The sequence below is a fragment of the Pungitius pungitius genome, chromosome 12 (genome assembly GCF_949316345.1).
Source record: "Pungitius pungitius chromosome 12, fPunPun2.1, whole genome shotgun sequence".
Classification (NCBI taxonomy): domain Eukaryota; kingdom Metazoa; phylum Chordata; class Actinopteri; order Perciformes; family Gasterosteidae; genus Pungitius; species Pungitius pungitius.
Window position 1 is genome coordinate 11,414,036 of NC_084911.1, and position 17,822 is coordinate 11,431,857.

The following is a 17,822-nucleotide window of genomic DNA, read 5'->3' on the forward strand; positions in this document are numbered from 1 at the left end:
ATTGTTTTATCGCTGGATTTGTTGGGTCTAGCCGTCTTCAGGCAATCATGTTGTAATGAGTCCAAACAGAACTCTCCACCCATGTTGAAAGGGTTTGATTTTCTCATTCATGTCAAAACCAGCAGGAAACTTTCAGCTTGAAACCATGTTACACATTTATATTCAGCAGTTGTAGAAGTACTCCGATCAAAGTAAACAAGCTAATGCCACAGAGCAGAAATACTAACTAGTAAATAGTAAGTAAACGTACTACTGCTGTCATCAAAGGGCCACTTAAAGTATTATAAGAAAAAATACTGATAGATTTCACACAGTTCAAAGCTATGTATGTAATTCGTCTGAGTTTTATTTGAATGAAGTGATCACTTTTCATGGCTTTACATTCTGCTGGGTAGTTGGCCCTAAGAATTAACTTTTCTTTTATCTATTTATTGATCATATTCTGTATTAGGAATCTACACTAATCATCAAATATAATAGTTCCACTTAAAATGCAGTGGCAAACATTTATTTCCTTTAATTAATCAATCATATGTGTAGTTTGGAAATAAATCTAAAGCAGCCTTAAAAATATACTTTGCTACTAGGGCCACTGTTATTCTTTCTATGAGCGTGACAAACAAGAGTCACTATTCAAACCTTTAGCCGCTCCGGGGTGAGGAACATCATGTTCTCTGTTCGGCTTATTTTGGGTTGTCGGCTATTAGCCACAACAGCCCAAAGTCATAACAGAGCTCTTTATTTATCCAACGTCTTTTTTGGGACCAGCTCGTTTAATTTGATATTTCCCAGCGTGTCGTGTGTAAATGGTGGGATTGAGCTTTCATAACAGCCCGAGAAGTCCATTGGTGTTTACACTTACCGGGACTTTTTCTCTGTTCAAAGCATGAACCCCCAATGAGACTTCTTCCCTTTTATCTAAGGCAAACACAAAGTGCACTTTAGATTGGCAGAAAACCTTTCCAGAGGAATGTTGTGTTTCTCCTAATGTTTAAGGGGATTTTGTTCTCTGGATAACAGAGGTGCTTTTGCAGCTCTTGGCCTCAGTAAAAAACTGAAACATGTTTTTATGAAGAAGCAAAACATTCCTTATCGTGTGTGCAATAATGATGCTGTTAGCCTCTGCAACCTAAAGAACACAAACCATTGTACGTTTCATCGATGTGCATGAAATCAGGATTTCTTGTGTGAAAACCTTTCTCTGGTGGACTTATGAGAAGGATTGTTTCCCCCTCTTTCTCAGGTCCTCTGTGGAATAATATTGAGCTTCTCTTCTGTTTTTCCCGCACATTTAAAGCACAAAATGTTAGATGTACAAATTATCTTTTTTTTTTATAACAATTTGTGCCAAAGTACTGCTGTTATGCAAGAAATCTTTAATATTGTGTGACATAAGGTCCTTTTCAAGCTTAGAACTAACCGCATTACCAAGAATATGCACATGTTAGTTTAAAGGAAAGGTCCACTTTTCCCATGTTTATTAAAATCTCTTTCCACAATGAACCCAGTGTTGTATACACACACACACACACACACACATGCAAATAAAGGCATGTGTTGTTTATGGAACCAATGTGACCCGATCCGTCCTCAATGATATTTCAATGTTTTAAAAAGAAGCATCACTGTGGCACATTCGGATATCGTCGTTGGCGACGTACGCAGAAGGTAAACTTCTTCGAGGTAGACGTGAGTGACGAGCAGGTCCATGCGGCTAAGCACAGGTCCCTTTCTACACCACTGGCATCATGTTACCAAACCTCCAGATTACACTGTCGTTCAGTTCAGCAGTTCTCCACGACCTGTCTGACCCCCCAGCTATTGTTTCCTGCCTCTTTCTCACACTCTGATTGGGCCGATGCCACCAGGAAGCTTCAGACAATATGTATTTACAGTTGTGAAGATGTTAGAGACACACAAACATTTCCATGAATCTGAACTATGGTGCGGAAGTGAAAGGGAAATAGAGAAGGGAGGAATAAATAAATAGAAAAGAGATAAAGCTGTCACAGTTGGGGTTTGTTCTTTAATTTATTTATACAGGCACCAAGAAACCTGGAAATATTCCTGGAAGCAAACTCTACTGAAAAGGACATGTTTGCTTTCCTCTGCCATCATTCTGACAGAGATCATAATTCTAATAAATCAACAACAAGCAGCTAGCACGGCCAAAATAAAGCCAATAAAATGATCCTTAAAAAGAAATGATGCTGGTTGATGCCACCAGAAAGAGTCTTTAACTCTTTATATTTAATACAATCAGACAGTTGGTGGATATGCTGTGAAGATATTCATGGCCCATTTATGCAGAGGTTTCATCTTTTTTAAATGTTTCCTCTTGCACCCACATGATGATTTCTCTGAACCCGTTCACATAGTTTGAATATCGCCCGATGTAGTTTTCGGATACTTCCTTAGTAGGCCGCTTGTTTGAGCATTGAGGCCATTTTTGTGTTGAATTATTCTGTCCTTTCACAAAATAACATTTAGTTAAGGGAAAGTTTTTCAACTGCAGCTTTGACTTTTTAGGGTGTAATTTGGGAATGTCGCTCACTGTATTTGCAATGTATGCAGAGCAGGATTGTAAATGTGTCAGTAAAGGGTCTATTCCATGTCCAGACAATGAACGACATCAAGAGCTACAAATAGTGGAAATGTACGCGTGGGTTGCAAAAAAAGGCCTTAATGAAACCATAGTCATCACCCAGCCTTATCTTCATCAATAACTTTATTTTCCTTTTTATTGTTGTACAATAAATACATCTTTTAACTTGCAACAACAACAACACAAACACACATGGATGGAGAGCGCCATAAGAAAGAGATTATTCTCAAAACTCCTCCCTAAAGCACGTGTATGCATCTTGAATGAAGGTAACTGCCTGTGTGTGTGTGTGTGTGTGTGTGTGTGTGTGTGTACCCCAAATAACTCCCTAATCCACTACCATAGCAAACAAGCGCTGTGGGCTGAAACAACACATGGACTCTTTTCCAAGACTGTAACCAGTGAGCGGACAGAGTTCACCATGGGTACTCTGGCGAGTGTGGGTGTGTGTGTGTGTGTGTGTGTAAACTACAATTTGAGCACATGTGAGTGTGTAATCGTGTGCGCCGCGTCCTGCAAATCCAAACAGAACTGGCAGCGATTTTGTTTCTCTCCAGCCGCATTGAAATTGACCCTTTTTATGGATCCACTTAGCAGCATCCCTTGTTTTGGTTGGGTTCCCTACGCAGCTTACCAGTTGAAAAGTTCTGTGAGCTGAGTGTGCTCATTGTGTGGCTTTTGGAGCGCGGCGTGTGTGCCAGCAGCGCCCCCACGCCGAGGGAGGATGTAGCCACCGCAGACGGAGCAAAACAGGCAGCAGCATCAGCTCGTGCTGCTCTTTGTTCTGAAAGCTGTTGTTGTTCTTCAACCGTTTCCAAGGACAGAATAAATAGCTGCGCTTAACCAAAGGCATGCGCCTCCCCCCCCCCTCGCTGCTACGAAGGCACCACCATGAGAAACATATTACCAGCTAGTGTTTTGGGACAGTTTCTGCCCTCTTTCTCTATTTTATTTTGCTTGCAAACATTGCTGGGACACGTGAAAGAGAAATAAATCTCCAACCAGCGCCTTTGATTTGTCTCGGTTTGTTTAACCGTCGCCACAAGCACTGCGCTCCTAACAGCATTGCGCTCCTAACAGCACCTATCTGCCAACCGCTGATATCCATCAGCATCAAGAGGCCCGAAAGCTCTTGCACTTGTTGCTGACTTTGTGTGGCTCTTAAAGATCTTAAAAGGTCAACACTGGAATGGCTGAGAGGATTTCATCGGAGCAGAAACCCAAAGGAGATGAAAAGGATTTTTAATCGCGATACATTGTGTCAGCGAGATCATTGTGACCACAATAAAAAGGTTAGAGTGCACACGCAATAACACACTCTCCCTCGTGAGCTCTCTGGCATCAATGTGCTCTCCACAGTGTAATCAGTAACATGAGCGTGAAGGAATTTCCCCAATGGCGTAAGGTGCGAGGGGGGAACTACTTCTGACTAAAGCGGTGCACTAGTTCAGGTCCAGAGATGGAAGCACGGCGCCCGATGGGCCCTTTGAAGAAAAAAGAGATAGCAAGTAGCTCTGCTTCCAATCTAGTTGGTAAAAAGACGAATGGGTTCCAGTTGAGGTGTCGTGAAAGGAGCGGCCTGATGCCCCGCCCCCAAACATGTCAGGGAAAAGTACCTAACATAAACAAATGTGTTCCTCAGCTGTCAGTGGCACACGGGTGGGAAAAACACTGCAGTCAAACAACCTTTGGTTACGTAACTGATGGTTTTGACCTGAATGCAGCCCTTCTAACTTCTCAAGAGGTTTACGTTTTGAAATTCTGGATTTTCGCGAACCTCCGGGGATCAATGCGTCGGGGCCGTAGGCGTTGACAGACTGGCCGCTGGCCGGTCACCACGAGATTAAAAAAAACGCCTGTGACTACAGCTAAAAGCACCTTACAGCCCAGCAGAGGTCAGACATTCAAGTTTAGTACAGTGGGAAAAAAGACAATATTTGTTTAATGAATGTAATCTATTTTGAACGTTGTTACACAGACTTGAGAAAGACAAATGGATTTTACAAAGTCGTTATTTAAAAAGCAGGATCTGATGCTTCAGAAAGCATTAAGACAAACTGTAGTTTCATTCCAGAGAGATTGTTTACTGCAGGTGATCTGGATGTCATCTTGTTAACCTTTATTTTGACTACTCTTTGTATTTGTTTCTTCTCCAGCGCAAACTAACCTCTATGTCTCCTTAAATCATCCTCTTATGCTCGTCTTAAATATCAAAGCCTGGCACCTAAATCAACCACTTCAGATCTTTACGTATGTGTGTTTGTGTATGTTTGCTGTCCTGAAACAATAAGCCACCTCCCACTGAGAAAACAAGCCCCATAAGAAGGGAAGAGAGGCATAAAGGACCCAGTTTGAAAAAAAGGAAAGGAGGCCAGGAGTGAACATTTCTGGCATTCCTCAGCTCCACGCAGCAGCTCCAGGAGCCACCTTCTACTCATTGGCCACATCAGAGCTGACCACAAGAGGAAGAGCACATTAAAGCAAGAATTCAGGATATTGTTTAACCTGACCCGAGTAAACACGCATTAGTGTGTGCAAGAGAGGGAAAGAGACTCGTGGAAAGCATTACTCTCGTGTTCCTCTTCCCAGGATGCTGGCATTTCCTGTTCAGAGAGTCTTTTGGATATTTATGGAGGACGGGGTCGAAAGAAGGACTTGTATTTTCTTTATGATACTCGGTTTCTCTAAATAGACACGCTGAGAGGAAAAGCAGATGCCTCACGTGTCATGTGGTCCACACGTGGGTAATCTGTTTCGGTATGAGACCTGCTTTTTCTCCAGACAAGTTACTCAGGTTAATGACGCACACGAAACAAACAAAAAGACATGATGAGAAATGTGCTGGGATGATGCAAAAGATGCATTAAAAAACATTATTGGTTGTTTCAATATAAAAAGGTCACAATATAATTAAGTCCAATTGTCCTCTTTAAGATAATCTTTAGAAGTTAGCACAAAAAACTGCATGGCAGTGAATTATCTATCTCTGTAATTCACTTTTTTCCCCATCTATGAAAGCACAGAAGGATTTTTGGTGTATTCCACTTGTAGGCAGGACTAAACTATCCCATGTTGAAACTGTTATCAGGCACAGCTAACTGCTAACACCTGCATGGCAACATGATAATGTTTAGCCGGTATAATGCTTGTGTTGGAGTTTAGTTTGAGAAGCAAAACCTGATGCAGATGTCCAATGTTTTGCACATCCTTTGAGGGACTAGAAGAAAAGTCGTCCAAAGTCATGGACATCATCTGAGAAACATGAATGTCTACAAAACGTTATGGCAATCAGTCCATAAAATTGGATGAAAATAACCCGATCAGTTTTGTGATTTTTTTTTCCCATCTTTTGTTCAGTTTGCATGAAACCAACCCCTTAAATGACATCTGAAAATAATGAGCTATGTTAACTGCTTTGGAATAAGTAGTGCTGTATTGTTAACATTTTATAATAAAAATGTTATTTAAAAAAAAAGAAAAATGCAAAAAAGTTTGATACAAAATGAACCTGTTTTTTTTTTATTTGTTACATTTTGTTATGCATGCCATCAACATCAATTCATTTCGACAAAGCGTCCAGAAGGACAAGTGCAAACCGGCCTGAAGACAGGAAAAGGTTAAAGTTAACGTACAAAATGATAATGATTCATATTTAAAGACGTAAACAAAACGAAAACTATTATTTTACTAATAATAATACTAACTCACAATATACATTTCAGTACTTGTTTGAGAAATTTCTTCCAATTTCTTTGCTCCCGAGCATTTGAAGGCAAACATCACATATTTATACAAATCTGGAGTGAACCACAAATTCAACCACGGCCTTCTTTCCAAAACAGATGTTTTCACAATATTTTAAGCCCTATAATCTTGTGGCAACCTTGCAGTTAAGTACAAAAAGAAAGAAAAAACTTGTGCAACTTGTGCAATGGCAAACAAAGCAATACAAAACTTCAATATTAACAGTGAGGTTGAAAAAAAAAAATAGTGGCACTTTGTGAATAAAGATAATATGACAGTAGATTGTGGGAAATGGTTAACATGTACAGTTCATTGTGCCGACAGACGACTGTGCTTGAAGAGCCTTTGGTTTTTAACTATAACATAACATGTCCAATAGGAAAATAAAAAGTGCTTCAGATTGTCCTAAAAAAAAAAAAAGAAGAAGATTGATGTGGCTTTGTGTCTTTTGGGGGTGAAGTGGCATGAAAAACAGTCATAAATTAAACAGTGGAGTAGTCCTTTGCTTTAACTCTCTAGCTAAGCACAACCATGTGTTAAACCCCTTTAAATCTTCTAACAAAACTCATCACAGAAGGTTTGTCTGGGTCGGTCGAAGAAGAACTTGTTTTGATGCGAGCACACAGTGAGTGAAGTCATTGAACCCGAGGCGGCCTTCTCGCTGAACCTCCAAAGGCTAATAGGATAGAAAGAAGAAACCAGTGCGTGCAGAGGGGGGGGGGGGAATCTAGCGCGCATTACGCCCGGCGCAGACACTTTTAAAGGCAGCATTGCGCTCCTGCGAAAAAACTCCTCGCCTCTTTTCCTCCTGCATCCCTCCTCCTCCTCGCGCATCGCTTCGGTACAATCCTAAATCAGCACGGATAAGCGGCCATTCATTCTAAACACGTGCAGACGGCTCCACACAAGCCAGCATCACAGCAGTTGAAGCCGCCATCAGCGGGCGTACAGCGTCCCTACGGCAACGGCCCGGTGTCAGGTGGGAGCCCACGAAGCTGCGGGCTCACCAGCTCGGAGCGTCTGCTCCGCGGAGCTCGACTCCACTCCGTCTCTTCCCTCCGCCCTCCCCCTCCCCCCCCCCCGCACCTGCCGAAACGCCGTTCAGCAGATGAGCTCCTGCTTGATCTCAGGCCGCGTGGGGAAGGGCGGCTCGCCGAAGGAGAAGGCGTCGCGGCCCGTCTTCAGCCCGCCCTGGCCCGGGCACGCCAGGTACGAGCCGATCAGGTCCAGCTCGGGGCAGGGAGCCGGGCTCTCGGGCTCCGACTCCGACTGGCTCGTCTCCGGCTCGTCCACGGAGGAGCCCGACCGGGTGTGGAGGTGCGGGTGCGGGTGCGGGTGCGGGTGGGGGAGCGAGTTCAGCCAGGGGTGGTCGAGGCACTCTTCTGCCGTGGCTCTCTTCCTGTGCACACACACACACACACACACAAAGACAATAACAGCGCTGGTGAGTCGGAGAGTTCACACAACCGACGGACTCCCCTGGATTCACTCCATCTGATGGCTCGCTGACGTCGGGCCATATTCCCCTTTAAATATTCAGCATGGAAAACCACAAAGAAAAGCACTTTTAGTCTCCCACGGTTACTCGAGCGCTGAGGAATCTTCCACTTTTTCCAAGGGCACCAGTAATCTATTGAAGTTAAACCAGTCGGGCTGTGGACGTGCTACTTTTCATCAATAAATGTGTGGCGTCAATGTGTCGGAACCGCAATCAGAATTAGGTCTTCGGAGGTCTTAGGAGTTATTCTGAAATTTGGTTGCAAAGGTTCCCATGAAAAACCTTCTCATTTGAACTTTTCTGCTGTTGAAATGACACACAAAACATAAAACTTTTTTTTTTTTTTATCAAACGAGGTGAGTTTACAGTTACCTAAAGCAAAACAGGAAACAACGATTTCGCTGAAGTGACGCTAATCTTCTAACCACATGCACTCGCTTACACACATGCGGATGCACTTCCGTGCCGGTGTGAACTTGACTCACATCCTCGGTGAGAAAAATCAACTGAAAGCGATGCTCACAGAACCTTTTGAGTCTTTTGAGCCCTAATGAGAACCCCCCCGATCACATCGCCATCGTCGCAGTGAACTGGCTCACCTGGGGTTTTTAACCAACAAGGTACCGATGAAGTCAACGGCCAGCGAGGAGATCCCCTCGAACGTGTCCTGCGAGTAGTCAACGTTGATTTGGGAGATGTTGAGGAATGTCTCCTGCTTCCCGTCACCCAGGAAGGGAGACTCGCCCGTCAGCATGACGTAGGTCAGGACCCCGATACTCCTGGCAGATGGGGAGGCACAGAGGGAAGGAAGTTACCAGGCAGTTTGTCATGTCGGTGGTTACGCAATACGTTTTGGGACACATTAGTCTGTCTTCCGCGGTCAGTGATGAATTAACTACAATGACGGAAAGATGATCTTGTGGTCAAAAGGTCTAGACCTGTCCACGGCACAGGCGGGACATGACGTCAATGTCTGTAATAAGTCTTCCCTTTCTCAGATGTGAACCAGAGCAAAGTAGTCTAAATGGTCACATTAACCACAGCAGCGCACTTACCACATGTCTGTCGCAGTGCTGATGGGTTCATAGTTCAGGATCTCTGGCGCTGCAGGAGAGAAACACATGGCCCCGGTTAGTCTTGACAAATGGCACTCACGTTGAAAGGGGATTGTGGGTATTCGAGACTCACCGACGTACTCGGGGGTACCCAGGATCTCCCTGACCTCTGTGAGGTTGTCCATGCGTCTGGACAAGCCAAAGTCCACAATGCGAATGTCCCCCAGTGGTCTGGCACTGGTCAGCAAGATGTTCTGGGGCTGGAGGGGGGGGGGGGGGGTACACAATGAGCTCATCAATAACGCGGCAGTGCGAATGAGTCAAAGCTGTTAAGGTAACTGGGAGTTAGCGTCTAGCTGCTCCTCGGAGATCATCCTCCAAGCCAATGAGATGCCACGGCGAGCAGGTGGGACGCACTCCATTGGTTTGTGTGAGCAGGTACTGAAGTGCGTGTGGTCGAGACTCGCAAAACGCGTGTTGAGAAAGCTGATACATGGTTCATCTGCGAGATGCAACGGGGGCCCCAGGGGGCCAATCGATAAAAAACACGACAGCTCCTTCTCAGGCGTCTTCATTGACCGATTCCTCGTGGGATCGAGGTCTCGCCACAGTGAATGAGTTGAGCCTCCATTAGGCTGCCACTCGGGGGAATTGAACACCCTTTAAGGACATGCAGTCCTTCAGTGGACTCACCTTCAGATCCAAATGCACCACATTGTTCCGATGCAGGAAGGCCACGCCCGTCAGGATCTGCTTGGCCAGCCGGATTACATCTTTCTCGGTGAAGGCCTCGTCGTTATCGGCAACACATTGGTTGAAGATTTCGCCACCGGCGGCGCTGCAAGGAGAGCACAGGAAGGAAAACTGAGAAAACAAATCAAGGAGAGGATGGGTGGGTGGAGGGGAAAGGAGCCGCGCCTGTGGAGTTCAGTTTGGCTTGCTTCCATTTTGGATTATGCACTCGTTATAATAAATTGCACCTTAAAACTGTACACCCTTCCCTTTCAGCTTGAGTCACACTAGCTCACAATAGAAAATTCCAACTTGTCCTGTTCGTGCGATCTTAGGAAATAAACCGTTAAAGTAATTTTTTTAAACTCCCATGACACCACGTCTCCCCGTTGGTGTACTTTGGCTCGGAGGAACAAAGTCCATCCACATCCACACATTGCATGAGAGTCCAATCGGAGTAAATATCATTTTAAAATTCCAGCATGTACCTGTCCATTAGCAGGAATTCTACTGGAGATAAGAACGATCATATCAGCGTACAGCTGATGCAGACAAGGCTGCACAGCCTGATATACTGCGGGTTGACTCAATAAATCCAACCAGGAGGGGGAAACGGAGACAAAACACTGGGTAACTCCACAAAACATTTACTTAAAAAGTAAAATGGGATTTAAAACTATCAATTGGCCACAGCAGTCGGGTCGGTAATCAAGCAACTCAATGGGAACTTCTCACATTTTTTGTGGAAAGAAATAGCGCTGCCTGGTCTTGCTGCGCTTTGTGTAGCAAAGTGACGTGAAGGGCAGACATGGTGGATTCACGTTGGACGCTCCATCAGTCAGATCGATACCTGAAGCAGACACTTCATCCGCATGTGCGGAGGATTTAGATGCCACACGTCTTATCTTCAGAGGGCATTTCTGTGAGCAGGCCCTGAGAACAACCGTTACATAACCAGCCCTCCTCTACTACTATCCTCAGCTGTGAAAACAACTCATGTTTTTGTGGGGGGGTGCATGTGGATCAGTTTATAATTTTCCTTTTTTCATTTACATGTGTAAATTAAGTGCGAGCAAGGCAGGGAGGGTTTTCATTGCGGAGAGGAAATGAGGAAGTTGAAAACTGCGCTATCTTGGTGTTACATTAAACCTGAACTTGAATCAGTCAACCGAACTTTGTGCTATTACCCAACCTGTCCAAACAATTCATTGCGTGCCAGAACAACGTGTTTTAAAAGCTTCATTAAGCTGTCAACAGAGTGCCCTTGAAGGTTTTTTTTAATCTTGATAAAGGCCATCTTGTTAAAATTCAACAGACTGTGCGTGCGTACACACACACACACACACACGAGGAGGAGCTCAATGACCATTTGAGCTGGGAAAATATTAAATGTTTCAAAAGCAGCAAACCATCAACCTCCTTTTTAGTTCCAAAGTAGAAGTTGATTGGTCACGAAAACCCTTCTTGGCTGAATCACTTTAACAGCACACTTTCCTTTAACAGCAGGAAATTGAAGACTGTGCTTTCTGGATCAGTGTCATAGGGAAGGGACGCTCCAGAAAAGCATAGTTACTGTACAAAAAAAAAAAAGCTAAAAAGTAATGCACCTTCATTTTTCATCAAAGTGAACTAGTCATTACTCTGTGGTTTTCTCTGGTACTGACGCACACTGCAGCTCTCTGAAATGACTTGAATTCAACATCCAGCTTCTTTTGTGGTTTCAGCAACACGAAGAGTGTGTGCGTGTGTGTGTGTGTGAACTGGTGTGTATAACAACGGTTTATACCCCAGTTGTGGTGTGTCCTACTTTAGGGAGCCTTACATGCTGCAACCGACAAGAAATGGAAAATGGTTAGAATTTTTTGTAAACGAGGTCAGACAGTTTGAAGCGGCAGCTTTCCGGGGGCCAATGGTCTCGCTCGAGGGTCACCGCAGCATTTGAGATAAAAAGAAATAAAAAGCACGAGCTGGCATTTAAAAAAAAATAAAAACCTAGCTCTTTAAGTTATTAGACACTGCGCATGTACGCTCAGAGAGCGAGCAGCTCCGCCAAAAGAGGGAACTGACCTCCTGCTGTGTTTTCTCTGCAGGCATGTAGGGGTGAACCGTGGTGCTACTTCCCCTTTCACACTTCAGTCAGAGGTCAAACATACAGACCCCCCCCCCCCCACCCCACAGAGAGAGACCTTTGTTCCGAGGAGGCATTCCATGTCTGGGATTGACTACGGAGGACTGGCTAAGGGTGGGGGGGGGGGCTTCCTGCCTGAGGGACGTGGCTCGAGCGTAATTGCCCCACGTTGTCATTACGATCCTAATTAGAGGCTGTCATTAGAGCGGTCAGATAGCACTGACTGGACAGGGAGGGTGTCACTCAACGCAGAGCCACAGCAGACCAGACGGGCTGAGCTCACCAGGGTCACCGAACTTCATCTGCGCGTCGAGTCTGGAGTACGGAGCAGCGCGTCGTAGCTTTCACACGGTGTTTTAAGTGACAGTTTCTTAACAGCCGTTTGGCAAAACAAGAAACCGAGGCGCTGAGGCCGCAGCGAGATGAGCAGCTAACCACAGAGAGAGACATTTCCATTTAAGGCTGAGGTCGTGTTACGATAGAGCAAGAGCTGTGCATTTCACACGTGTGTGCGTGTGTGTGTGTGTGTGGGGGGGGGGGGGTTGTGCTTTTCTTTGAGGTGAGAAAGACTTGCAGTGAGTGAGTTGCAGCTGTGCTCTCAGACCCCAGCACGTAACTCAACACAGGGCCGACACACTGCAAAACAAAGCTGACAATTCACATGAAAACCCCAAAGCAGTGGCATTACCGTCATGCAACCTACAGGGTGTTTCATTGGAACTGAGGTTTTGTTGATGCCTGTTTGGTGGAAATGACTAAATATGTATAAGGGTTTTCTATAAGCCAATTTGGTGTCATCAAAAAGAGCACGGGGCACATTTTATGCACATTACAACTCTCATAGAAAGTCCAGTGAGTGGGCTTGAGAGTTTGGAGTGACAGGACAGCTGCTCAAATGTGGAGCTCGGGAACTCTTCAGGGATTTGAGTGACCGTTTGTGTTGAACGTGCAACGTCTAGTGTCGTCTTACCACTCCAGAACGAGGATGATTTCGGCGTTGGTTTCGTAGACCTCGTACAGGGCCACCACGTAGGGGTTTGCTTTGGCCGACTCCAGCACGGCGATCTCGTTTAAGATATCCTTGCGGCAGTCCGCGCCCTTCCGTCGCTTTCGGAGGAACTTCGCGGCGCACTGCTTCCCGGTTGCCTTCTCGATGCACTTTTTTACCACCGCAAACTTTCCCCTGGGAGAAAAGAAAGAAAAAAAAAAAAGAGGAGGAGGAGGAGAGGGGGGGGGGGGGTGAGTCGAGAGGCAGAATAAGAATCAGAACCACATTACTGGCTTTTTCGCATATATGTGGTTTAGATATTCCGCTCTTTGTAGCGTATGAAAGGCTAAAATTACTGAACCGACTCATGACAGTTAAACTGCCATGAGGCGAAAACCCAGATTACAGTGCAAGGCATTGAAGGAAAAGCCCGCCAGCCGGCCACGAGTGCAACACTGTAGGCGAGGTCAAAAGAACCGTTCGCAGATAAGAAGGTCTACTGGCATCATTTGAATTTGCGCTCTGATGTCGGGTGCGTCCTTAGATGCACTCCTCAAGCCATCGGGAGGGGTCTGACAGAGGGGGCAGATAAGGCTGCGGTCAAGCAAAGCAATCCAAGAGATAACAACGCCTCGGTTACCGGGTGTGACATTATTTGTGAAAGGAAAAAGACCATCAACTTTAACAAAGTAATCTCCACCAAGCTCTTTTTTTTAAATGCATGTACAATGATGGATTCATGGCAGGCGTAAAGAGGTCAGACGTGGGTGTGGGCAGGATGTCCGATACGTGTAGAATTGCCTCGCAGTGTCGAGTGGACAATCAGCCCCCCCCCTCCCCTCCCAGGGGGATAATGAGACCGTGTCCACTTCTCTTTCTTCACAGCTGACAGCAGCAGGGACAAATGGGACCGCGTTGACACCTCCGGCCGCCGGACCCGCGGCCTGAGACCGCTTCTCCTTTGACAATCGCACAAAAGCTGACCAGTCGGCATTTATACTACAGCCCCGAGACCAGGACCACCCACAAGACCGCTGCTGGGCAGGCCAGGCAGGGTGGGGGTCACCACTGCTGCAGTCAGGTCTCGGCAGAAGGCTAAAATGGAGACCGAAACCTCAGCTTCGAGTTGCAGCCGAACGTTCCAGTGTTTCAACGGGCTGCTGCAAAGAGGACTGTGAACTGAATCTCAATGAAGCGGGCCGTCAGCGTGGTGCCGGTCGCTATCCCACAAAGCATTGTGCTCCAAGCCCACGACCAATCAGCAACGGGCCTCCACAGAGTTTGGTTCCGTTTTGGCTACCGCCCCGGCCACTCTGAGGACTGTTCCCCCCCCTTCCCAAAGCCCCCACCACAGTCTCGCAGAATGGCGACGGCTCATTGTTCAGAGGGAAAAGGCAAAACTCGTCAGAGGCTTTTCAGCCTTAATTAGCCAAGTTCAGAGCAGCTCTCTGTGGGCTGGGAACGACATACGGAGTGAAAAGGAATGATCGCCGGCCGTGAAAAGGACCAACGGGGGGCCGTTTCAAAGGGTCAAAGGTCAGAAGACGAGGCCATCTTCCAGCCGGCTGCGTTCACACTGCCGTGTCACTGGGCAGATGCACTAAATCTCCTGGTTACACACAAGATGCACTAAATCTCGTGGTTACACACAACATCCCAGCGTGTCAGTGTGATGTTCTTTTGCATTGAATCACACAGCTTTACACCGTAGAAAAACCACTTTGACAAACATCCCGTGTGACTCTACAGCAGAACCAAATAGCTCATTTGCGGGGTTGTCCTCTCTACATTCTGCCTGAAACCAGTCGGTCCTCACTCATCAACTTTACTGCGGCACATTAAACAAACTCCTCGCCACCACTGCAGATGGTGATAATTTGATTGAGAAGCCGGTTTCCTGCCAGCGGGCCTCTGACTGAAGTCTGAAGTGCGATGAGAAATGACAGCCCCCACAGCTCTCGTTCTCCGTATTCACACACACACAACGTTACTTCCTCTTTCCGCTTTTCACTTGGTCACACCGTGTTTCGAGCCCTAGCTCTGGAGGGGACCACAAGTGAAATAACCATAGCGTGATGATGAAAGGTTTGGGGAATGCGGACCAATGAGTCGGAACCGCTGAAGAAAAGAATTCAGCTCCGTCACCTGCGAGCTGCTAACACGGTCAGCAGGCCTCCTAATGTACAGACTGATCTTCCGGCACACATTCCTGCACCTAATGCGATTATGAGACCTGATCCCAGGATGCTGTTGGGTCGGACTCATGGGAAGAGGAGGAGGATGGAGGGGCGAGAGGAGGAAGAAGGGGCATTGGGAGGCTGAGAGCCTCAAGCCAACTCCCCTCCAGAGGTCTTGGCTGTTGTCCCAGGATGTCTGAGGGTGTGTGACAGGGAAAACGGGCTTCTACCAACTGACCCTTTGCTGTCCCACCACTCCCTGCAGAGCAGCAGACTAGCAGCATAAAAATGAAGAGTTATGGAGGTTAACGGTAATCACACCCGAGAAGGCCTTTTGAGGTCTGAGACATTAGGGAATCCACACGTCCACTGCCGTTACTGGAATCCACCCATCGGTGAGTCTTCTAATGAGACCCATAAGGGAAATGGTACGAGACAAGAGAGACAGGCTCTCAGCAAACAGTGTTGTCAGACACGGGCCGAGGTACGGACTATTATCTCGCCACCCTACCCATGTGACCTTTAGTGCGACCCCAGACGGATTCTGAAATTCAGCTTGTGATGTTTGGGGAAGTTTACATTTTAACCACCACATGCAACTAAAAGCTCCTAGACTACACAAGTGGGCACCGAATGAAACAACAGTGCAGGGTTTAGATGTCAAACAAAGAACAGTGTGTTGAAACCCCTCCAACCGGAAAAAAACACTGTTTAGGCTTCAGCATCTACATTCATCGGATTATGCCCGCATTTTATTCAAGTGGAAATGATCACATGGTCCAAAAGGTTCACAAAGTATTTCCAAACGTTGCCATTGCGCGTGCCAAAGCGCGTCACCCTCTGGAGTGGGGATGGGTTGCCGGATTGCAATGGTCCAAAATGTGAAGCGCTTCCCACTTACCCGCGCGGAGAGTCAATCTTAACACGATTACCAGCTTTACATAAGCGCATCAACACAGTGCGGCGAATCGCAGCAGCACGCGAGCAACGCGAGCCCGCGGGTCGCTGTCTCCGTGACGCCAGGTGTACATCAAAGCAGCTCACCTGCCCAGCTCTCGGCCAACCAGCTCGTAGTTGGCTGTGAAAGGCTCAGCTCTTATCCTCGTGTGGATTTTCGTCACCATTCCGTTCGTGCTCATCTTTGCGGGGTCTCGCGCTTGAATTTAAAGTATTTCTTCTTCTGAAGACACGCGAAAGAGACGGCGTTCTGTCTTCCTCATGCAAGCACGCGCATGATAAAAGTCGTTTTATGGAGCCGACGTCCAGGTAATCCAGTGCGCGCGCGTTTGCACCCGAAACAAGAGGATGAAGCCCTGCGGGGAGTGCGGCGCAGTCGGTGCGGTAAATTAGTTTGAGTGCTACTACACATTCCTCACAATAAACTCCCAGTCTGTACCGGCAGCCTCCTACCTCCTCCTCCCTCCTCCCCTCTCCTCCCCCGCACTGACGCTGCGCAGTAGAAAGCCAATGAAAGGGCTGAAGAGGAGGCGCAAGTCAGCTGGCAGAGCGGCGCGTTCATGTGACAGCAGCTTATCAGTACACAAACACTAACAATGACTTCAGCCACTGGTTTCAGTTGAATAGTTTTAATGACTTCAACTACCGCCGTGATGGTAATCAATAAACATTACACACACACATAACAATGTCATCATGTAGGAGGTCAAACTAATTTAAGTGCGTTTAATTGACAGCAGTATTGTGATGTTCTTTAGCTCAACAAAGTAGGCAAGTAGTTCAAATGTTATTGCGAGGTGTTATTGACACATTGACTGTACAAACGGTTCATACTGCAAAAATGTCACGCTTGTTTCCTCATTGTCGGAATTTGCTTTCGTGCTTGCATACCTGGTCCTGGCTGCGCTACAGGTGAGGTATGTTCTCACACTCTAACCCGCTCATGGGGAAGATGTGTGAAGCTGCCCTCTGGGCACGAGAGCTTTCTGGAGAGGCTGTGGGAAGGTTGTTGATCAGCTCATCGAACAGCGCGTCATCAAGGAGGAATTCTAAACATTTCATCAGGCAGCTCCTCAGCATGTGCGACGGATTGGAAGGGAAAGTTCGGTGGGGATCATATACAGGTCACACGTTTTGTTTTTTTCACATTGCTTTGTTATATTGAAATCAGAAATAGAAAAGTTACCATCTCATTTACTCTGTATCCAGGGCAGAGAACAGAAGGGCAGACCGGTGAGGAATAGAGATTGGTATGACCTGGGCTCCATGAGAAATGTGTCACCTAAGCTCCAGAGGCTGGTGCTGAAACTGTGAAGCTGTTGGAAAGATGACATCTGGGACTGGCCCTGCGCAAACAGTGCCACACACACAAGATAAAGTCCTGCTGGTGGAAGCTGTGGTTTGTTCTTTTCCTCAGTTTACGCCTTGCGTCAAAGGAGACCCTGTGAGACCTTTGCTTCATTCGACGCGTCGTTGTGATCACGCGGCAGTGGAGGCAAAGAAGCCAGACGCCTGAAGTCTTTGTTTCTTATTTACTTATTTCTTATTAGCGTATTGTCTTTAGCACTCCTTTCTTCTTGGCTACACGATTTTCCTGAAGCAGGGAGAGACTCATACCAGCTCGTACACGTCATGTTTCTAAACGAGGACACGAGTTTTTGTGCTGCCTTGAGGGAAGGGAAGGAGTGAAGAACAGGGAGGGATGACAGGTCCCTCTGTACTGCTTTTAGGGCCCACGCTGATCACATTGCGAGTCGTTTGTCACATGCCCTACATCTAGCATACAGAGCAGGATTTGTCAAATCTTACCATACCAAAGCTAACTTTGTTGCCATGGAGAGAGCAACTGATGTAAACGTAACCTGTCCTCAGGCCCCACCGGGGTCGTTAGCGCCCGGCGACAGGGTTACGTAACCTTTTTTCGCCCCCTCAAATTGT

General features: G+C 46.6%; 1 protein-coding gene across 1 annotated transcript; it reads right to left on the minus strand.

Moving 5' to 3' along the window:
* Positions 1 to 6,584: 6,584 nt before the first annotated feature.
* On the minus strand, positions 6,585 to 16,343 carry stk17al (serine/threonine kinase 17a like). Its single transcript, XM_037477063.2, has 7 exons — positions 15,972 to 16,343; positions 12,733 to 12,945; positions 9,596 to 9,740; positions 9,036 to 9,162; positions 8,903 to 8,951; positions 8,447 to 8,626; positions 6,585 to 7,748 (listed from the first exon to the last, which is right to left on the minus strand). The coding sequence occupies exons 1-7, from the start codon at positions 16,064 to 16,066 to the stop codon at positions 7,451 to 7,453; spliced, it is 1,107 nt and encodes a 368-aa protein (XP_037332960.2). The 5' UTR covers positions 16,067 to 16,343; the 3' UTR covers positions 6,585 to 7,450.
* Between the last annotated feature and the right edge of the window lie 1,479 nt (positions 16,344 to 17,822).